The 24,002-nt window shown below is 45.2% G+C and overlaps 1 protein-coding gene across 1 annotated transcript in view; it reads right to left on the bottom strand.

The window, feature by feature from the left end:
* The window catches only part of LOC142596471 (amyloid-beta A4 precursor protein-binding family A member 1-like), a 32,709-nt gene extending 11,746 nt beyond the window's left edge, over positions 1 to 20,963 (bottom strand). The window contains exon 1 of the mRNA XM_075725592.1: positions 19,812 to 20,963. Coding sequence (XP_075581707.1) covers positions 19,812 to 20,963 — 1,152 coding nt within the window. The remainder of the gene's footprint in view (positions 1 to 19,811) is intronic.
* Positions 20,964 to 24,002: the final 3,039 nt, after the last annotated feature.

Genomic DNA, 24,002 nt, shown 5'->3' with positions numbered 1-24,002 from the left:
GGATCACAGCCCTGTCTTCACCATGGCACAGCCTTAGCCCCAAGATTTCTGCACTCCCATGACTCCCCAACCCTGAATCATCCAGGCCCAAGGACTATGCCCCTACCTCAGCCACTGGACCCCCCCCAACAACATTCCCAGATGAGTACAGCAACTTTCTGATGCCTGAGAAGAAGGGGGCAGAAACACTGCTGCCCCCTTGCCCATAAGACTGCCCCATTGACCTAATCCCAGGAAGTAGATACCCTTTGGGGACATCTATGCCTTCTCACACCCTAAATTAGCAGCCCTTGAGGAGTATCTCAAGGACAATCTGGCACATGGATTCATGTGCCCTCCCACCTGCTCCACTCAGGCCCCCATATTTTTTGTCAAGCAGAAGAATGGGGGGGGGTGGGGGGGGGTGTCTTTGATCCTGTATAGATTACAGGGGGCTGAACAACATCACAGGTAAGAACCAGCACCCACTGCCTCTCATCCCAGAGCTCTTTGACCAACTGCAGGGGACTCACTGGTTCACTAAACTGATGACTGGAGGCTTGCCAATGTGACGCCCATCTACAAGAAGGGCTGGAAGGAGGACCCGGGGAACTACAGGCCTGTCAGCCTGACCTCAGTGCCGGGAAAGATTATGGAGAGGTTCATATTGAGTGAACTCAACAGGCAAGTGCAGATCAACCAGGGGATCAGGCCCAGGAAAGGGTAGTCAAGCATTGGAACAGGCTGCCCAGAGAGGTGGTGGAGTCACCATCCCTGGAGGTGTTCAAAAAACGGGTAGATGTGGCACTTTGGGACATGGTTTAGTAGGCATGGTGGTGTTGGGTTGATGGTTGAACTGATGATTTTAGAGGTCCTTTCCAATCTTAGTAATTCCTAGTTTTTACTTTCATTAACAATAATCCAGCCACCAAGCCAGGAAACATGAAATTGATACTCTACCCTTAACTGGTTTAGTGGTGGATTTGGTAGTGTTAGGTTAATGGTTGGACTGGATGATCTTAAAGGTCTTTTCCAACCTAAACGATTCTATGATTCTCTGATCGTCTATGGGACCAGAGGAGTCCCAGCCAAGTCTGGGCATGAGAGCACCTGTGTATCTCTAGGTGTGAGAGCGGGGAGGCAGTTATTGGGACCTGGAAAGAAAATAGGGTCACTGGATGTCTTGGTTTAGCCCCAGCCAGCAACTAAGCACCACGCAGCCGCTTGCTCACTCCCCCTGCCCCGGTGGGATGGGGGAGAGAATTGGAGGAGTAAGAGTGAGAAACACTCCTGGGTTGAGATAAGAACAGTTTAATAATTGAAACAAAATAAAGTACAACAGTAGTAGTAACAATAACAATATAATAATGATAATAAAAATAATATACAAAGCAAGTGATGCACAATGAAATTGCCCACCACCTGCCGACCGATACCCAGCCAGTTGCCAAGAAGCGATTGCTGCTCCCTGGCCAAGCCCCCCCCAGTTTATATACTGAGCATGACATCACATGGTATGGAATAGCCCTTTGGCCAGTTTGGATCAACTATTCTGGCTGTACCCCCTCCCAGTTTCTTGTGCACCTGGCAGAGTATGGGAAGCTGAAAAGTCCTTGACTAGCATAAGCAGTACTTAGCAACAACTAAAACATCAGTGTGTTATCAACATTATTCTCCTACTAAATCCAAAACACAGCACTATGCCTGCTACTAGGAAGAAAATTAACTCTATCCCAGCCCAAACCAGGACAGTATCCACCCCTTATTCTATGCCATCTACGACATGCACAGGTCCTACCCCTTTCCAATGCATTCTAATTAATCACCACCACTTTCCCTGTCTTTTGATATATACACACAGATATCATTCCCTTCGTCTATGGCCCATCCCTCTAAAATGTCCATTGAGTTCATTTAGTCCATGACTTTGGGTTCCATCTGTCATCACAGTCTTTCAGAGCAGGAGAGGTGGTGTGCGGTGTTGGACTGTTGCATGCTGAAGCCAGTTCTTGTTCCAGCACTAGTGCACTTTGCTTGGTTTCATCAAAGTTCATCTTCATTAATCTGGGCGCTTCTTACTCTAATACCATTGATGTGGCATATAACCATAAAAGAGACGACATACAGTATTATATAGCAATTAACATCATACCATTCAGTTCATTGGCTATTTTCACCCAAAATCAAATCCCCTTGAGGTACACATCGGACTTCCCCATCCTTTTGCATCACCCACCAAGTGCACCCAGGTCCTTGAGCAAAAGCAATCCCACAAATGAGTTTGCCTTTGCCTGAGGTACCCAAAATTCAAAAACTTCTAACCTGTAACACCCCCTCAAGTTGAGTGAACCTCAAGTTCAGCTGCCTGTATACCAAGGATCTAAAGCCCAGCTCTACTATGGCTCAGCTGCAAAACCTTGGCTCAGACTGTGGAAAAGGTATAAAATCCTAAAGAAGAAAACTAGTCAGGACTCATTGGATTATTGGTGTCATCACTGCATTGGTGTTCTGAGGGACCTGGCTGATGTCATTGCATACATTCACTCTGATGGTGAAAGTTACTTTGCATGCTGGGAGCAGCAAAGGACCTATAAAGCTCTTGCAAGAAAACCATGAGGCAAGACTAGAACAGGGCAATACTATGCCCTAAGAAGAAAAACTCTGCTCAGTAGCAGTAGCTAGCCTTGAGTCAAGAGGGAGAGTACAGCATCCTGGATTCAGACTCATGGTGATAGGGATGGAGAATTTCCATCCCCTGGGATGACTGAAGCTATTGGACTGAAAACATATTAAAACCATAAAAATAACTGTAAGAGGCATAAAGATGTTAAGGGTATCTTGAAAACAATAGACCACAAATTATTAAATTTTCAAACCATATTAGCTATACAGAAAGCAGAAATGTGAGAGAAACAGGCAAAGGCCAAGCTCTCTGCAAACTGCCCCTTGGAATTTGAGAAAACCAGTTACAGAAGTAATATAAAAAATTGCAGAAGGATGTCTTTGATTTACAAAGAGAAATTCAAACTTTAAGGAGCCAGATAGTACAGCTCTGAGTTGTATATAAAACAAAAAAAAAAAACCAAACAAACCACAAACACAAGAGATCTGTGAGCCTTTGGGAGGGACAAACCATAGAAAGTTCAGCTCCACCTTCCTATAAAGGTTTTGATCCTTTTAGTCCTCCTTTACATCCTTCTTCCATATACCCCTCATCTTTTGATTGCTTCTGCTACAGCAGTAAACTGTAAACCCCATGAACAATGTAAATAGTGTACCTAGTAAAAATGCAAAATATCCTGTGGCTTCTGTCACCGGATGAACACTTGGCACCCTGCAAATGAACAAGAAGTGGCTGAGAGGACCTCCAGAGCCCTCTGGCCTGGTGTGTCACTGTCAGCAGTGCAGCAGGTCAGCAGTTCCCAGGATACTGGAGCCCAACACTGAAATCAGGGAACGAAGCTTTGTAAAGTGCTGGGACCTACCTCCAGTGCACATTCCTGAGAACTTGCTCACATCACTCCCCATGCCCAGGCATTTCTCCCTATGCTGACAGAGAGAGAAAGGAGGAGCTGGGAGACTCAACTTTAACCTGGGCTGTCTCTTTCCCCTCCCCAGCTTCTTATTAAATAGTTGTATTCAATTCAAACCAGGGCTATAGTTCATTTGATCACTCTACCCAGGGAGCAGAAGACACCCTGTGGTAAACCTGGCCAGAGTGACTTACCATTGTAGCAAATTAACGTAAAGGTTTACAACGCTGCAGGCAATACAGCTTTTGGAGCGTAATGCAAGAGGAATGGCAGATACACCTGCCCACACTAACCATCTCCAAGCAGCCATGGAACCTCTTACCAAAGCAGGATTAGCCTCTAGTCAAGTACTAAAATGTACTAATCAGAAATATAATAGCCCAATGGTCTTGATGGGTCTTCTTGCAGGTTTTGCAGCATAGCTCTCCAAAAAAAAAGCCAACAGCTTGAAAAGAAGCAGCTAGACCTAGCTCTAGAGATAGAATCGATGATTTCAGCAATGATCTTTGAAGCAAGTGTGCAAGTATAGAAAGGATCTAGGAGGGGTGTCAGAAGGCCAAAAAACAAAAACAGAAGAAGAAAAAAATGGTAAAAATCTATGTAATCTTAATGTAAATCAAAGTATAAAGTTGGGCTGTTTGTTATAGAGAAGAGATAGAACCAACAGATAACAAATGCTGATGGATAACAAGCTCCAATGGATGACCAGTGAAGAGTTCTTTAAGAAGAGTAGCAAATTAATTAAATAAAATAGGGAAACAAAAATGCCACTGAGTAGACCCTTAAGGAACATTGCCAGGAACTCCTATGGAGGTAGATGTTCCAGCTTGAGTAACTAAGACAGCTATGACAATCTTTTGTTATTTTTGTTTTCTATAGGTAGCACAAAAGAAAAAGTAATCCATTCCACCTCTATGGATATTGATAATTGTATCAATTGCCATTAACCAGCAGCTAATGATTCTAGGATATATGGTGCTGGAAATAGATGTATGTATGTTGGTGAGAAGGTGCCTGTAGAGCCTCCCTGTACAAAAAATGTATGGACAATGTTTCAACCCTAATGAACATGTGGAAAATGTACACTGTCTACCCATAACATGCAGCAGCTATGGTATAACCAGAATTATATCACCTGGAAAATATCAACCTGGGGTTGTTTTGAAATCTTTGGAACAAACTCATTAAGAATTCATATCAAATACAAAAAGAAGCTAAAGAGTTCACAGAATCACAGAATGGTTGAGGTTGGAAGGGACCTCTGGAGATCATCTTGTCCAACCCCTTCTATTCAAGCAGGGCCACCTAGAGCAGATTGCCCAGGACCATGTCCAGACAGCTTTTGAATATCTCTAAGGAAGGAGACCCCACAACCTCCCTGGGCAACTTGTTCCAGTGCTCAGACACCCTCACAGGAAAAAAGTGTTTCCTTATGTTCAGACCGAACCTCCTGTGTTTCAGTTTGTGCCCATTGCCTTTTCTACTGTCACTGGGCACTACTGAAAAGAGCCTGTCTCTGTCTTCTTTGCACCCTCCCTTCAGGTATTTATAGACATTGATGAGATCCCCCCCCAAGCCTTCTCTTCTCCAGGCTAAACAGGCCCAGCTCTCTCATCCTTTCCTCATAGGAGAGATGCTCCAGTCCCTTAATCATCTTTGTGGCCCTTCGTTGGACTGTCTCCAGTATGTCCATGTCTCTCTTCTTGTACTCAGGAGCCCAGAACTAGACACAGGACTCCAGGTGTGGCATCACCAGTGCTGAGCAGAGGGGAAGGATCACCTCCCTTGACCTGCTGGCAATACTTTGTCTAATGCACCCCAGGATACCATTAGCCTTCTTTGCAGTAAGGGCACATTGCTGGCTCGTGTTCAACTTGGTGTCCGCTGGACCCCCAGGTCCTTTTCTGCCAAGCTGCTTTCCAGCTGGGTGGCCCCCAGCATTGGTGCATGTTTTTCCCAGGTTCAACTTCACTCCTTTACTCCCATCTCCTCTACCCCGCCACCCCCGAGCAGCGCAGGGGGCCGGGTGATAGGGGTTATGGTCAGTTCATAACAGTTTCTCTCTGATGCTCCTTCCTCCTCATACTTTTCCACTGCTCCAGTGTGGGCCCTCTCCATGGACTGCAATTCCCTCAGGAAATGTACAACTGCTCTGGCATGGAGTCCTCCATGGGCTACAGTGGTCTCTTCCATGGGCTGCAGGGGAATATCTGCTAAAGAGTTAATGAATAGGCACCAAGCAGGGTGTTGTGGTTTAGCCCCAGCCAGCAACTAAGCACCACGCAGCCGCTTGCTCACTCCCCCTACCCCAATGGGATGGGGGAGAGAATCGGAGGAGTAAGAGTGAAAAAACCCACTCCTGGGTTGAGATAAGAACAGTTTAATAATTGAAATAAGGTAAAATGATAATAATATAATAATGATAATAATAATAACAATATACAAAGCAAGTGATGCACAATGCAATTGCTCACCACCCGACGACCGATACCCAGACAGTTCCCGAGCAGCGATCGCTGCTCCCCGGCCAACCCCCCCCAGTTTATATACTGAGCATGACGTCATATGGTATGGAATAGCCCTTTGGCCAGTTTGGATCAGGTATTCTGGCTGTGCCCCCTCCCAGTTTCTTGTGCACCTGGCAGAGCATGGGAAGCTGAAAAGTCCTTGACTAGCATAAGCATTACTTAGCAACAACTAAAAACATCAGTGTGTTATCAACATTATTCTCCTACTAAATCCAAAACACAGCACTATGCCTGCTACTAGGAAGAAAATTAACTCGATCCCAGCCGAAACCAGGACACAGGGAAACTTCCTATTACCTTAGAGAATCAACAACAGCCACACCTGGAAAAGATGCAGAAACCCTTACTGTACATCACTGGTATGATATTTTTACAGGATGGTCAAATACAGGAACAGGAACCACATATGTGTTATTGCACCCTTTTATTATTATTTGTGTACTAATTGGCTGTCTTTTTTTTTAAGTTGTGGTATGGATTGTAGTGTGTGATGAACAATCCAAGTGCTATATGCATGCTGGGAGCATCAAAGGACCTATAAAGCTCTTGCAAGAAAACCATGAGGTAAGACTAGAACAGGACAATACTATGCCCTAAGAAGAAAAACTCTGCTTGGTAGCAGTAGCTAGCTTTGAGCCAGCAGGGAGAGTACAGCATCCTGGATTCAGACTCATGGTGATAGGAATGGAGAATTTCCATCCCATCAAGGAGGGGAACTGTAACTAAAACAGAGGCTTGTGATGCCTAGAAATAATAAATGCACTAATCAGGATATAATTAATAATAACTTGCTTTGAACCTGAATATAAGTGTACTGAAATATTGTAACTAACAACAATATTAACAGTATTTTGTAACATCATAATGGCATAGCCAGATAAAATTTTACATAAGTATGTGAGCAATGTGACATCCAAAAGAGCAAAGATGAGTGTAGTTACAGGTAGGAGGCATCTCTAATAAAAGTTGCCGGATAGAGAAGATAAGCAAATAGGCAGGGCAAGCCATCCTCCTGAATGCACAAGAAGGATGACTGGCAAAACAAAAAACAATATAAGCAGCACTGGGAACAGAGGAGATCCCCCCTCCCTTTTTGGGCAGGGGCAGTAGCATAAAAACATCAGGCATAAGCAAGGAAAATCGGAGAAGAAAGAAGACGAGCCCACTTCAGTTCCAACTTCTCTCATCAACGATCTCTCAAGTCTGATCACCTTGACCTCAGAGACTAAGAGCCACCAGGAACCATAGCCATCAGTGCTACCTATAAGGCATCAGCTCCATGGTATTGTATACTCACAGCTAATTTAGTATATAAGTGCTAAACAGACAGTCTTGCATATGTAGTGATAATGATTAATAACGTGTAAGAATTAGCCATTAGCAAGGTGTGCTATTCATGAATGAATTTAGTAAAGTTTAAAGTTTAAAACTGACGTGATTTGTCAGTCTTCTAAACACTCCTGTGACAGCCATCTCAAATTCTTTAACTGATATGCATATGCGTGCGCGCACACACACACACACACATTTGCAAATGGAGGGGGGACAATAACTCCATGCCAAAGGGGGTGCACTCCTGAGGGAACTGCAGCCTGTGGTGGACACCATGCTGGAACAGGGTTCCTAAAGGAATGGACTGGAAGGAACCATTCTGCTAACTGCTATCACATCACCCATCTCCTTGTTGGAGAAAATTGGAAGTACTGAGTGTGCCCCGTGGTGAAAATAAAGGAAGTTGAGACTGGAGAGGGAGAAGGGTAGATATTTATGTAAGTGTTCATCTAATTGTTTGTGTTCTTTTTTTCTCAATACCCAAATCAGTGATCAGAGGTCTGTGTTGGTTGGCAGCAAAGTGACTCAAGTAAAATTTCCTGACTTCTGTTTCACCCATGCCACCTGCCCATGACACTTGGTGGTACCATCACCTCTGCAGCTGCCACTCCACACACTGCTCAGCAACAGCCTGGGCTTGGACCTCTTGCAAGAACAACAGCCAGAGGAGCCAGAGCCAGAGACCTGCCTCATACTCCTGGAGCTTATCCAGGAAGTACACAAAACAGCACTAAGCAAACACCTCACCTACTCCTCCTGGGATTGTTACCCTGCAAAGATGATCTGTGGGATCCCAGGGGTTGTTCCCCATGCTCCCCAACCAGGAGCTCCAACGCCCCCATGTCTTTTCTCCCTCTAGCACATCCGGGAGGGCAGCCAGGGTTCTCCCCCTGCTTGAGCTCTGCCCTTCTGAAACAAAGCCACGACAACACTTACACACTTCTCAAACACCCACCTTTAAATGCACTGGAGATCAGCACCACTGCAGTCAGCACTCAACTGCCTCAACTGCTCACATTCTCCAACAAGTTCTTGTACAAAGGGTGCCTGAGACAGATTCACATATACAAAGATTTATTAGCGGGGTCTGTAATGGATGGCATACGTTCACTCTAATGGTGAAAGTTACTTTGGGTACAAATTTAAAAAATGGAGAGAAAAGGGAAAGGGAAAACTCCCCAGTGGCCAGCTGGGAAGAGAAGCAATGGGGGATGTTTTGCACCAGGAAGTGCTGGTCCATGATGATCCCAGTAAGAAAGGCACTCAGATTCTGTAAAGTATCATTTAAAATGCTATTTATTAGAACTAACACTATAAATAAAGAGAGAATAGTATAGATAATCTTACATCCCTTCAGATGCTGAGAACCTTCAGTGGTACAGCATTGAATGGTCTTCCTATCTATACGCAATATGCCATGCAGATCCCGTCCATAGCAAGGGTTGCCCCATTTTGGTCATTCGAACTATTATAGGATTTTCTTACAAGGAAACAACTCTATTCATCATTTTTACTGTCAAACAGAAACGATGTTCTCATGAGAACTTCCTGCTGCACTTTTAGATAAAGGCAAGGGTACGCAAGTGGCGTAATCACCGGTACCAAGTGGGAGCTGCCTGCAGGCTCCTCTGTTACAATGAGCTGGCTCAGTTTACCCTGTGGCCAAGGGATATGCGCAGCACAACACAGGCTTGAAGGCCAAGGTGTACGCGCAACATAGCACAGCACAGGCCTGGGCCTACTCAGGTTAACTGTTATGCGGATCACTAACTCCTCAAGGTACAATGGTCTTTTGGTCAGGATCGCTACAGGGCGGGTCCCCAGATGAGCATCCTTCCCCAATCTCCTCCCCCCCCAAATACTTTTCCCATGGTAACAATATCAGTTGCATCAGGACCTGTTCAGACTGCCTATTCACTGTTCCAGCTTATGATGCTATTAGCACTGATTGAAGCATGCTTTGATAGGAGGCAGGTGCTGCAGGCTGATTGGTTGCTAAGCTAAGCTTTGTGCAGGCATATTATTGGGTCCCCTAATGTAAACCAAAAGCTACAATCAAAGTGTTGTCCCAAAGATGGGTTCTTTTACCCGGTGTGCAAGAACCAAGTCACACACAGAGTCGAGATATTTGCTTTATTCCATTTCTGCGCAGAGATGGGTGCTAGGTGGTAATTCCACAAAGCTAACACACCCCGTTAACCTGCATCACATATTTATACAATTAAACAAAGTCACTGGGCCTACTGTTAACACCTACTTGTTAGTCATTGGTTATTTCTACTTTCGCTTCAATTTAAAGACATAGTTCCCTTTAAAATCACTACACATGCTCAGTGGGTAGGGGTCTCCCTTTGGAGGTGGGTAGCTCTTCCAATAGAGGTGTGGTTTTCATATTATAATTAGCTGGTTCACTTAGGGGACACTGATTAGTGGATCTTGCTGACTAGTAAAAGAGGAGTAGAGGGGAGTTTTGACACTCAAGGATATATGTTTGTGGTTTTAGAGATCTCTTTACCTTCTGCTCCTCATTATAGATATCCTGGTGCCTATTATCTTTAGTACATTCCTTCAACAATCAGTCATCAAAAGGGTAGGAAAAGGGAGGAAAGAAGGGGTGATTCTTGCACTGGTGGCAATCACTTCCTATGAGAACCTGCTACAACAACAGTGGCGAGGTTTTCAGGTGCAAGACCCTGGGAATAACACCATGAGAACAACAAGGAAAAAATACTGCCCCAGAAGCTCTGAAAACCACCATCATGGCAGCTTGGGTGAAAGGTTACAGAGATGCAGAGTTGCAGTACAAAGGCTAAGGCACCTAAGGCACTGTGCAACAAAAGGACAGAGCAGGAGAAAGGAATCATCAGACCCCAGATTGCATTACACCAGTATGTGTTGCCAAGGAAGGTAGTAGTGGGAACTAGGGACAGAGAGGTGCTCTGTAGAAGGATAACTTTACTTGATCAAGAGAAGCAGAAAGCCAATCTAGGTCTCATCCTAGATAGAGTGGAAAGGAGGTGGGAAAGAGAAATAAAAGGGAATGCATCTCCTTCCAAAGGGTGTCAGAGGGAAAGAACCCCTACATGCTTGCTCTAAAGAATCAGTTCAAGAAACAGCAAACTCATGTCTTTCCACTAAAACAACCATGTCCAAACATATGAAGGACAAGAAGGTGAGTAGGAACAGGTAGCATGGATTTACAAAGGGCAAATTGTGCCTGACTGACCTGATTGCCTTCTATAGTGAGATGACTGGCTGTGTGGATGAGGGGAGAAGTGGATGTTGCTTACCTTGACTTTATCAAGGCCTTTGACATATTCTCCCGTATTAGCCAAATTGGTGAAATATTGTTTGGAAAGACAGACTTTAAAGTGAGTAGAAAATTGGCTGGAACACCAGGCTCAAAAGGTGGTGAACAGTGGTACAAAGTCCAGATGGTGTCTGGTTACTACTGGCATCACTCAGGGCTTGATACTGAGGCTAATACTGTTCAGTGTCTTTCTTAACAACTTGGATGATGGGACAGAGTGCACTCTCAGCAAGTTTCTGGATGACACCAAATTGGGGGCAGTGGTCAATACACTGGGAGGCAGGGCTGCTATTCATGGGTATCTCAACAAGCTGGAGAAATGGACTGTCAGGAACCTTGTAATCCAATTTCCTTTATATATTTTTCCTATGTACTAGATATACATAGATATACATATATGCATATATATACATTATCCTTTTCCATATAAACCGTTGACCAAGTCTGAGACTAAGAGTGGGCCCAGCCGCACCTAGGCTCCTCTCTGAGAGGAGTTTAGAAAGCAAGGGGGTCTAGTCTAAACCTCATGACTCAACGGGAGGCCCCCCCCGCCTTTATTCCATATATACGCAATCCTTTTATGAATCATTTTAACTCATTGTGATGTTATTCTCTTTTATGTGCTTCTATGCTAGTAATAGAGTGAACCTTGCCATCTTTGAATCTGTAACTAAGTCACTGTTTTGATCAATTTGTCTAATCACTTTATTAATCATTGATGATTGGGTGCTATTGAAAATATTATAATCAAATTCTGCAATTCGCTACAAGTAAATTCTAACTGTTACTAAATCAAACTGTGTAAAGTCACTCATTCATAGTGAATTGACATAATCAGCAGGATTCACAGACCTGCATTCGTGACAATTTGCGTAGTCGGCAGGATGGCAAGCAGTGTCACTGATTACTTAAAGGTGCATGGAATAAATCCAAGTCCTAAATTCTCAGGACGAATGGGCTCTTGATAACTGGGATATATTGGGAAGCAGTGGAAAAACAGCTAAAGGTGGCCAGAGGGAATATTAAAAATGGTAAAGGGAAAAGGAATCATCTGTAAAATGCTAGGCACTTGCCTAGAAGCTGCCTTGCAAAGACAAAAAAAGATCTAAGAGAAGGGAGCAGGATCTAAAGGATGAAATAGAAGGCAGGAAGGCAGCTGAATTAATACTGGTCCCAATGAATTGAAGAACTACAGAAACAGTTGCAGAAAGAAAAGGAGGAAAACCAAAAATTGGCAGAAAAAGGTTGAGATGATGCTCATGCAAGCCCCCGACTCCCTCGACATTGCACAAATTAGAAAACTAATTGTATCCCCTGAAGAATGGGATGGAAACATCTGGGGTGATCTTGACAATAACGATACGGGGAAAGATGATTCCTTACCTCCTCCAAATCCCCCTACATATGTAGCTAGGGCCCATTATTAAAACAGAAGAAACTACTGGGCCTCGGGGTGGAGTAGGAAATCGTACCCAAAAAATAACCCCATTTGATCCAATCCAAATGGCTAATTTACAAGAATGCTATGGCTTTAAGCCAGGCGAAACTGAAACTGAATATTTATGGACAAGACAGAATTTTACTAAACAGCGATGAAGCCAGTGTATATTGGGGCCCTGGTGTCTTAAATGCTGGCCCTGTGCCTCTGAATGATCCCCATTCGATAACCAGTAGACTGGCATACTGGGCTGGTGGAATTGATGTGCGGAAGAGAGGAGAACCTCTAGTAATACCTATTAAATCCCTAAATGAACTTTCCACAGCTATTACAAAAGCTGCCTGTATTCAGGCCATGTATGATCGTGGTGTTCTTGACAGTCCTACATCAGCAGTCGTGAATCATGAGATACTAAAGCCCCTAATAAAGGGAGCCCCCGCTGTGCTCAAATCCTACCTTATCACAAAGCGAGATGAAATAAGGGGGAATGCAGAGTTCAATGCCTTATTGGACATGAGGGAGGTTGCTGATGGTCAAGAAGGGGCCTTAATGCGCAGAGATCTCCCCACCTGGGCAATATTAATGCATGACATTGTAAAACATGGGCGAGAAGTGGGATGGAGTAATCAATCTGTTGAAACTGAAAATCCTAATCATAACATCAAACAAATTAAACAAACACCCCAAAATAGTTCCCAGGAACTGAAACCCATAAATTGTCGATCTAGGGTTCAGAGGTGGAGAGCAACCAGGAAAACCGGTTATGGTTAATTTACCACAAACTGGAAATGTGCCTATGACTCTGACTAAACCTCGTGGCACACTTGCTTGGAAAGCTATTGATAACAGTGGTACAAAACACAGAATTACTACTAGGTAGATTTATCCCGTATCATAAAAGGGGTAACCTGTTTGGACTCTCCCCGCCGAAACAGTTTTTTTTTCTCTTTTCTCTCTCTTTTGCAGCACCCTGCAGGATGGCGTATGGAAATGCCGTGTTCATCTTACTATTCCAAATCCTAACAACATTGCTCCTCTTAGCCTGTGATCAAAGATCTGTCACCTACCCCCACTGCAATTGTTGAAGGCTAACTCTGAAACTTAGCTAACATCGTAGCAGGAGCTGGCAAGTAAAAGACACTGAATCATCCTTAATCAGAAGAACAAACATTCAGCATCCTTTAACCAAAGACATCCCAGAGCAACTAGACCTTGAAGAATTGCTGAGAAACTGATAAAAGGGAACATCCTACCCCAGCAGGTGCTGGAAAAACTGGATGATTGCTGACGAACAGTAATGGGGAAAGGTCATTCCGGCCGGGGGGATCATGACCACCGACTCAATTTAGGACCAAAAAGATTTGTGTCCCCCCCCATAAGGATCATGCATGCTAATTTACGTAGCAAGCAAGGCTAATTAGAATATAGTTGACCAATAGCAGATAGCATGGTAATTACTAACCCTGTAAGTTTTGTGTATAAATAAGGTGCAGAGAGAAAAAAATTTGATATCTCGACTGAGTGTGCAGATTGGATTGTTGCACACGGGGTAACGAACTCCTTTGTGAAACAGCAGAATGAATCTCACATAGAAATCTCACAGAGAAAACTGTTGCAACATAGTGACCTGAATCAACTGCTGAAAAGAATTCAGATCAATGGACAAAAAACCATCACTGGGAACATCTCTGGTGGGATACCTTATTCGGATGGTCATCAACTGCAACAGGAATTCTGAATCAACTATTGCATCCTATTGTAATCTTACTCATTTTTACTGTATTGTGTTTGCTGTTGAATATAGTTCTATATGTTAGAATGTGGAAAATAGCTAGACAGCTGACATTGTTACCAAAACCTCCTTGCATATATGAAACTGTTTAACCACATTTAACCAAAACTTGATAATTAAGCTGACTAAAAATTTCCCTCAAAAATTCATAATTGAAACATGGCATTGATCTGTTTATAGGCACAGAGGCAAGAGGCGACCACACCGCCACTCGGTGGGTGAGATGGATTGACTTTAGTCACGGGGTGGATTGTGGTGGTACATCTCCCCCCCACTCTGTTTTTCTGTTCTGTTTTTCCCCTTTACTTCGGCTGCTTTACAATCTCAGGAATTCCAGGCCGCAGCTTTTGTGTAGCGAGTTGGTCAGTTAAGCGCCCCTTAATTGTACCAGAAACTCCTACATGGCTGGAGCAGAGAGCGGCTCTGTTCTTATCAACATTCATATTATGGCTAACGAGGGGAACGAAAACAAACAGCTACCCCGGACAGCCTTGAAACAGGGTGGTATCATCGCTGCTGGAATTCCAGCAACAAGTCGACCCAAATTGCGGCTCGGATGGAAATTTACTGGTGATTAAAGTCAATCATCTCACAATCCTATAAACGGCAGTCCTAAGTGAGGCCCTTTGAGCTCTCCTGGACCGCCGCGGGCCGCACCAGCATCTCCCTCTGATCGAAATGTCTCTCAGAGTCAGCGAAAACTAGCAGATTCCGAAAGTCTGCTGCCACCAGAACTCCATTGCCGGAGATCGACAACGGAGCCTGGGCTGCGGATATTCTTCACTCCTCGAGACTCTACTCTCGCCCGTTGAGAAATGCCAAGGCATTAGACGTATTTCACTAAACTCGAGGGGAATTTTTAACAGGTATACTATTTTCATATATGCATTTATAGTTGTAAGTGTGCATTCATGAATCAATTCAAGTAGTTTGTAGATGTATGATTTAATTTTAAAAGGAGTTTTCTACTGCTGTATTATTCTTATAGCATTACTCTCCTAAACCGTTGACCAAGTCTGAGACTAAGAGTGGGCCGAGCCGCACCTAGGCTCCTCTCTGAGAAGGAGTTTAGAAAGCAAGGGGGTCCATTCTGAACCTCGTGACTCAACGGGAGGGTTTCCGTATCCCCTACATACAATTTCTCTCTCTCTCTCATATAATCCAATTTCCTTTATATATTTTTCCTATGTACTAGATATACATAGATATACATATATGCATATATATACATTATCCTTTTCCATATAAACCGTTGACCAAGTCTGAGACTAAGAGTGGGCCCAGCAGCACCTAGGCTCCTCTCTGAGAAGGAGTTTAGAAAGCAAGGGGGTCTAGTCTAAACCTCATGACTCAACGGGAGGCCCCCCCCGCCTTTATTCCATATATACGCAATCCTTTTATGAATCATTTTAACTCATTGTGATTTAATTCTCTTTTATGTGCTTCTATGTAGTAATAGAGTGAACCTTGCCATCTTTGAATCTGTAACTAAGTCACTGTTTTGATCAATTTTGTCTAATCACTTTATTAATCATTGATGATTGGGTGCTATTGAAAATATTATAATCAAATTCTGCAATTCGCTACAAGTAAATTCTAACTGTTACTAAATCAAACTGTGTAAAGTCACTCATTCATAGTGAATTGACATAATCAGCAGGATTCACAGACCTGCATTCGTGACACCTTCCCAGGGATTGATGTGAGGCTGACCGTACTGTAGTTCCCCAGATCTTCCTTCTTGCCCTTCTTGAAGAGTGGGGCAACATTTGCTTTTTTCCAGTCTTCAGGAACCTCTTCCAGATTGCCATGACTATTCAAAGAAGATAGAAAGTGACCTTGCAATGACATCGGCCAGCTCCCTCTGTACTTGTGTGTGCATCTTGTCAGGCCCCATGGACGTGTGTATATCCAGTTTATTTAAACATTCCATAACCTGATCTTCTTCCACTGAGGAGAAGTCTTCCTTCATCTAGACTTTTCCTCTTGTCTCAGGGACCTGGAATTTGTGAAGGCTGGTCTTGCTAGTGAAGACTGAGACAAAGAAGGCATTCAGAACCTCAGCCTTTTCCATGTCCCCTTTCACAAGGACCCCTGCCCTATTCAGTGACAGATCCACATTTTCCCTGGTCTTCCTTTTGTTGCCAATACACTCGCAGAAGTCCTTCTTTTTGCCCTTCACATTCCTTGCCAGATTCAAATCCAGGTGGGATTTGGGCTTTCCTAACCCTATCCCTGCATACTCAGACAGTGTCTCTGTATTTCTCTAGGTCACCTGACCTGGCTTCCATGTCTTGAACACTTCCTTTTTATGTTTGATTTTTGTCAGTTTGAGTTTGAGTTGAGCTTTATCAAGTAAAGTTATCCTTTTGTATCCATGCAGGCCTCCTGCCACCTTTGCTTGATTTCCTGCATGTCAGGATGGACCATTCATGAGCTTGGAGGAGGTCATCCTTGGAAATCAAACAACTCTCATGTAACCTTCTTCTCTCCAGGTCCATGGGATTCTTCCAAGCAGATCTCTGAAGAGGCCAAAGCCTGCTCTCCTGAAGTCCAGGGCTTTGATCCTGCTTTCTGTCTAGTTCCCTCGTCTCAAGATCCTGAACTCCACCATCTCATGGTCACTGCAGCCAACGCTGACCCAGCCTTTATGTCCCTGACCAGTTTTATTTTGTTTGTAAATATGAGGTCCAGCAGAACACCTTTCCTTGTTGGCTCCTTGATCAACTACATTAGGAAGTTGTCTCCTGGATGGCTTGTGCCCTGCTGTGTTTTCCCTCCAGCAGATATCAGGGTGGTTCCAGTCCCCCATGAGGACCAGAGCCTGTGCACATGAGGCTTCTTCCAGTTGTCTGAAGAAGGCCTTACCTACTTCTTCCTGATCAGGCAATCTGTAGCAGACACCCACTTTAACATTGGTCATGTGGGTCTGCCCACTGATCCTGACCCGTAAGCTTTCAGCTAGCTCATCACCGATCCCTATGCAGAGCTCCATGCATTCCTGCGGCACTCTCACATAAAGAGCAACTCCCCCTCCTCATCTTCCCGGCCTGTTGTTCCTAAAGTGCCTGTATGCATCCATGGCTGCACTCCAGTCATGTGAGCTTGTGGTGGGTTAATCCCGGACCACATACAAGTTCACTTAATCCTTCAGCAGGATGGTGGGGAGAAAACAGGAAAAACAAAAGCCAGAAAACACATGGGTCAAGATAAAGGCAGTTTAATAGATAAAAGAATAAGAGAAAAAAAGTGAAGCAAAGGAAATCACTCACCACAGTGATCACAAAATGGTAGAGATTAAAATTTTTGGTGTAATGAGAAAAAAAGGTCAGCAGAGTTGCTACCCTGGATTTCAAGAGAGCAAACTTTAAGCTACTCAGGGAGCTAGTTAGCAGTGTCCCCTGGGAATCGGCCTTTGAGGGCTTAGGGGTCCATGAGAGCTGGTCAGTTTTTAAGAACCACCTTTTAAAAGCACAGGAGCAGGCAATTCCACTGTGTCATAAGTCAAGAAAGCGGGGCAGAAGACCAGCTTGGCTGAACAGGGAGCTCCTCTTGGAACTCAGGAGGAAAAAGAAATTGCATGATCTCTGGAAGCGAGGTCAGGCTTCGCAGGAAGATTACAGAGCCGTGGTTCGCATATGCAGGGGGAAGACACGAAAGGCCAAAGCTCAACTAGAGTTGAAACTGGCCAGGGTTGTGTCAGACAACAAGAAAGGCTTTTTTCAGTATGTTAATAGCAAGAGGAGGTCTAAGGAAAACATTGGACCAATACTTGTTAATGATGGTCACCTGACTAATAGGGATGAAGAAAAGGCAAAGGCATTCAATGCTTTTTTTGCCTCAGTCTTTAATAATACTGATAGACCTTGGGCTGCCCGGCCCTCTGAGTTGGAGGACCACGAGTGCAGGAACAGTGACTTTCCATTTGTGGACACGGAAATTGTAAGGGACCAGCTGTATCAGCTGTATGTTCATAAGTCCATGGGGCCTGATGGGATTCATCCCAGAGTACTGAAGGAGTTGGCGGATGTTGCAGCAGGACCCCTCTGTGGGGGGGGAAGTAGTTTTTCTGGATTTTAGTAAGACTTTTGATACTGTCCCTCACAGCATCCTTCTGGACAAGTTGTCCAACTCTGACATGAGCAGGTACATGGTGTGCTGGGTGAAGAACTGGCTGAAGGGCAGGGCTCAAAAGTTGTAGTGAATGGGGCTACATGTGGCTGGCGACCAGTCACTAGCAGTGTTCCTCAGGGCTCAATTCTAGGGCCAGTTCTGCTCAATATTTTTGTCAATGTTCTGGATGCAGGAGTTGAATGCACCATTAGTAAGTTGGCTGATGATATCAAACTGGGAGGTGCTGTTGACTCTCTCGAGGGACAAGAGGCCTTGCAGAGGGATCTGGATAGATTGGAGCATTGGGCTATGATTAATGGGATGAAATCTAACAAGAACAAATGCCAGATTCTGCACCTGGGATGGAATAATGCCGGGCACAAGTATAGATTGGGAGAGGAGAGGCTGGAGAGCAGCCCTGCAGAAAGGGACCTGGGGGTGCTGGTTGACAGCAGGCTCAATAGGAGTCAGCAGTGTGCCCTGGCAGCCAAGAGGGCCAACCGCATCCTGGGGTGCATCAAACGCAGCATAACCAGCCAGTCAAGAGAGGTGATTATCCCACTGTATTCAGCGTTGGTGCGGCCTCACCTTGAGTACTGTGTGCAGTTCTGGGCCCCACAATTTAAAAAAAGGATGTGAAGGTCCTTGAATGCGTCCAGAGGAGGGCAACAAAGCTGGTGAAAGGGCTGGAAGGCATGTCCTGTGAGGAGCGGCTGAGGACACTGGGTTTGGCTAGTTTGGAGAAAAGGAGGCTTAAGGGCGACCTCATTGCTCCCTGCAGCTTCCTGAGGAGGGGAAGTGGAGAGGGAGGTGCTGATCTCTTCTGCCTGGTATCCAGCGACAGGACGCGTAGGAATGGTTCAAAGCTGCACCAGGGGAGGTTCAGGCTTGACATTCTTGGTAGTGTAGGTTAATGGTTGGACTGGATGATCTTAAAGGTCTTTTCCAACCTAAACGATTCTATGATTCTATGATTCTATGATTAGGAAACATTTCTTTACCGAGAGGGTGGTCAAACACTGGAACAGGCTTCCTAGAGAGGTGGTCGATGCCCCATGCCTGTCAGTGTTTAAGAGACATTTGGACCATGCCCTTACTAACATGCTTTAACTTTTGGTCAGCCCTGATGTGGTCAGGCAGTTGGACTAGATGATCATTGTAGGTCCTTTCCAACTGAACTATTCTATTCTGTTCTATTGAATTCTGTTCTATTCTATTCTATAATATAATGCATGAGGATTCAAAGCAAATCTCTAGAGACTTACAAGGAGCTAAGGAGCCTGAATCTTTTCAGATCTGCATCTGTGACATTACCTAAATAATATTAACAAGTTTTTCATAGAAACTGTTAGCATTTTTATCTGACAGAAAACAAAACTCACAAGTCCAGAATTAACAGGAACACACAAGGTTATATACCGTAAGGTAAATTATTTGGTAGTTATTCTAATTATCCAGTGGATGTTAGGAAAAAAAAAATGTAGTAGCACTTGTTTCAGAAAATGTCAATAGAGCTTTCTGTGACAAATTCACCTCTAGTACAACTCTAATGAAGTCAGCAGTGTTTCATAAAAGAAAATTTCGTGCACTGCACAACATATACATATACTCCTTATGCAGCCTTTTAAGTAAACATTTAAAACATATACAGCATTACATACTTTACTGAGGAATAAAATCTCAGAATCACAGAAGAGTATAACCCTCTCAGTTTCACTGTAATGTATATTACGCGGTCCCTGTTCCTTTAATTGTAACATGTGAGCCTATAGCTCTGTATACTTACATCTCCATCTAGTGGCCTCTGATCATCACAGTCCCTGGTTGGGCTAATGTCCTGCCTCATCACCCAAATAGGTTCTTTTGGTTCATCAGGGGTATAAGGAGAACGAACAGTCCTTGTCTTCACTTCCTCAATAGCTTCTTTAATATCTTTGATAGCCAGCGATATTGCATCCCTTTTTTCCTTTCTGCACTTCTGTACTGACTCTCCTGAGTTGGGTGTGGCCCTAGAGCCAGCTGACAGTTGACCATTGCTTTCGTGCCCCCTGCCAGGGAGAGCATGAGCATGCTCCGAGCTCTGCTCTGCCTCTAGCATGTCTTCAGCAGCCTTGCCCAAGCTCTGAGAGCTCATACTGTGTTTCACCTCTGCCACAATCTGATCAATATCTTCCTCTTGTTCATAGCTGTCCATTCTTGGATATGGAGCAAACTCTGCCTCTTTCTCAGGGCTGTCCGACTCTCCATCAGATCGTTCATCATAATGGTGAAGGCGGGCACCAAGAGCTTCCTTGCGATAGTTGTCAGCTTCCTCCCTTTCCCACCCATAGAGCTGAAGGCCCTCCCTAACATCAAGGTCCAGCACATCCCCTATCTCCTCATACACATGCTCCTGCAGCCTATAGTCAGCATAAGGCTCAGCATACCGCTCATCCTCTCCTCGGTGGAGGGGCTGGTGAGCATAGACATAACCTGAGTATGCTGCATTCATGGCTTCCTCATGTTCAGTGGAGTGGAAATGTACATTATCAGGCAGTGTTTGATTATGAACAGCCTCAGTATGCTCTGCTTCAGCATTTTCTGTGTACTCCTCAGACTCAGGCCTGTACTGCACTGCATATGTACTCTCATCCTCATTCTCCTGAACTATATCTACATCATAGCCATCCTCTGCTGTGGCTATAACATCCCCTTCCACCATGTCCATGTGATTATGGAAATCACTCTCAGTGCTGGCTGATCGAGCTAGCATCCCTTCCTCTTCCTGCCCAGACGGTACCCCTTGGTTGCTGTTTCTGTGCCTTGAATAGCAGATCACAGACTGTCGTTCCTCTTCTACCTGTGAGTGCTCTGAGTCAGCTTCCACTGATTCATTCATATCTTCATTTGCTGGCTCTTTATTCACCTCCACCTCAGATGGTATGACCAAATAGTTCATGGAAAGTTCTGGTGTGTAGGCCACTTATTCTATAGACATTTTGTCTACCAGGACTGGAAAGAAATTAAAAGAGTGATGTTCCCCTGAGGAGGGGAAGTGGAGAGGGAGGTGCTGATCTCTTCTGCCTGGTATCCAGTGACAGGACGCGTGGGAATGGTTCAAAGCTGCACTAGGGGAGGTTCAGGCTTGACATTAGGAAACATTTCTTTACCGAGAGGGTTGTCAAACACTGGAACAGGCTTCCTAGAGAGGTGGTCGATGCCCCATGCCTGTCAGTGTTTAAGAGACATTTGGACCATGCCCTTACTAACATGCTTTAACTTTTGGTCAGCCCTGATGTGGTCAGGCAGTTGGACTAGATGATCGTTGTAGGTCCTTTCCAACTGAACTATTCTATTCTGTTCTGTTTTATTCTATTGTCATCCCACAGGCAGACCAATACCAGGCCAGTCCCTGAACAATGGCCACCTTAGAAGCCAAAAAACCCCACCACCTTCTTCCTCTATCCCAATTTTTTATTGCTGAGTGTGACATTATATGGTGTATGAAACATCCCTCTGGTCGGTTTGGTTCAGCTGTTCCGGCTGTGTCCCCTCCCAAATTCTTGCACAGCCCTAGCCATCTCATTTTGGGGGCAGAGTGACAGACAGAGACGGCCTAGAAGCTGCTGAAACACTGTTCAGCAACACCCAATACATTGGTTTGTTATCCTGGATAAAAGTTGTCCGTATCCCCTTCTCCCTTTCTAATCAATTGTATGGACTCGCTGACATATGTTTCCAGCATTTCTTTTTGACTACTGGGGAGATTACTGTAGTTGGGGTTTGGATTCCTGTCTCAACCATGATGTCCTCACATGTAGATGCCCTCCTTCCCCCACTTCTCTGATTGTGCTGAACAGAGTCTTGATAGGCAAAGGCCAAGCCCCAAAACAGTGCTAAGAGCTGCCGATTCTCACTGGGATCATAGAATCATAGAATAGTTTGGGTTGGAAGGGACCTTTATAGGTCATCTAGTCCAACCCTTGTGCAATGAGCAGGGACATCTGCAACTGGATCAGGTTGTTCAGAGCCCTGTCCAACCTGACCTTGAACACTTCCAGGGATGGGGCATCAACAACCTCTCCGGGCAACCTGTTCCAGTGTCTCACCTCCCTCATCATAAAAAATTTCTTCCTTATATCTTGTCTGAATCTACCCCCTTTTCATTTAAAACCATTACCCCTTGTCTTATCGCTACAGTCCCTGGTAAAAAGTCTTTCTCCACCTTTCTTATAAGCCCCCTTTTAAGTATTGAAAGACCACAATAAGGTGTCCCCAGAGCCTTCTCTTCTCCAAGCTAAATCTCAGCCTTTCCTCACAGGAGAGGTGTTCCAGCCCTCTGACAGTTTTCGTGGCCCTCCTCTAGACCCGTTCTAACAGGTCCATGTCTGTCTTGTACTGGGGACTCCAGAGCTGGATGCAATACTCCAGGTGAGGTCTCACAAGAGCGGAGTAGAGGGGCAGAATCACCTCCCTCGACCTGCTGGCCATGCTTCTTTTGATGCAGCCCAGGTTACCATTGGCTTTCTGGGCTGTGAGCACACTTTGCTAGCTCATGTCCAGCTTTTCATCCACCAGTACCCCCAAGTCCTTCTTCGCAGGGCTGCTCTCGATCCCTTCATCCCCCAGCCTGTACTGATACCGGGGGGGTTGCCTCGACCCAGGTGCAGGACCTTGTGCTTGGATTTGTTGAAGGGATAGCACTCTTCTATCAGGTGGCACGCCAGTTCAACAGGATTACATGCCTGTTCAGGTGTAAAATCCCAGGCTATAGGACAAGATAACTGCCCTAGCCACCTGCCCAAATCCTCCTACACACCCTGCCACCCAGGGATCGACTGCCATGGGGCACCTTTTTCTGTTGCCTCACCAGCAAGTTGTTTCCTCTTACGCCAGGATAAAACCAGGTTCCACACACGCAACAAATAGAATCAAGCAGCTTACATAAGGATGTACAAGAACCTTGGGAGCCCATGCAACAAAGATAGTCACGTCAATCCCAGAGGAGAAAAGGGAGGTGTAATCCCTCATTCATTTACAAACACTCCACCCCTCGTCCCTTCACCACAATTACAACAACATAAATTCCCCACAATTATTCCATTCTCTATCAATGTTCACGTCATGTTTTGCCTGCTACCTCTCCCAATTTCTGTCCTTATCTTGAATTCCTCGAGAGCCCCAGGTTGGGAGCCACAAAAGGATTGTGGTGGGTTGACATGGGTTGACCTTGGCTGGCTGCCAGGTGCTGACCAGGCCGCACTCTCACACCCCCTCCATCAGCAGGACAGGGGGAAAAAATGCAATGGAAAGGTCAAGGGTCAAGGCAAGGACAGGGAGATTACTTACCAATTACTGTCACAGGCAAAACAGACTCGACTTGAGGCTGCAGTTCTTCAAGAAATGCTCCAGCATGCGTCTTTTCCAGCATGGGTCCCCCACAGGGTCACAGGTCTTGCCAGAAAACCTGCTCCTGCGTGGGCTCCTCTCCACAGGCCAAAGGTCCTGCCAGAAAACCTGCTCCAGCATGGGCTCCTCTCCATGGGACACAGGTCCCACCAGGAGCCTGCTCCAGCATAGACTCTCCACGGGCTGCAGCTTCCTTCAGGGCACATCCACCTGCTCCAGCATGGAGTCCTCCACAGGCTGCAGGGTGGATATCTGCTCCACTGTGGACCTCATGGGCTGCAGGGGGAAAGCCTGCCTCACCATGGTCTTCACCATGGGCTGCAGGGGAATCTCTGCTCTGGTGCCTGGAGCACCTCCTCCCCCTGCTTCTTCACTGACCTTGGTGTCTGCAGGGTTGTCTCTCACATTTTCTCACCCCTCTCTCTCATAGCTGCTCCTGTGCAGTGGTTTTTGCCCTTTCTTAAATATATTATCACAGAGGTGCTACCAATGTCGCTGATTGGCTCAGCTTTGGCCAGCAGTGGGTCCATCTTGGAGCTGGCTGGAACTGGCTCTGTCCGACATGGGGGCAGCTTCTGGTGTCTTCTCA

This window comes from Pelecanus crispus, chromosome W (assembly GCF_030463565.1).
Source record: "Pelecanus crispus isolate bPelCri1 chromosome W, bPelCri1.pri, whole genome shotgun sequence".
Classification (NCBI taxonomy): domain Eukaryota; kingdom Metazoa; phylum Chordata; class Aves; order Pelecaniformes; family Pelecanidae; genus Pelecanus; species Pelecanus crispus.
The sequence above is the reverse complement of the archived record's forward strand: the minus strand, read 5'-3'. Positions and strand labels throughout refer to the sequence as shown.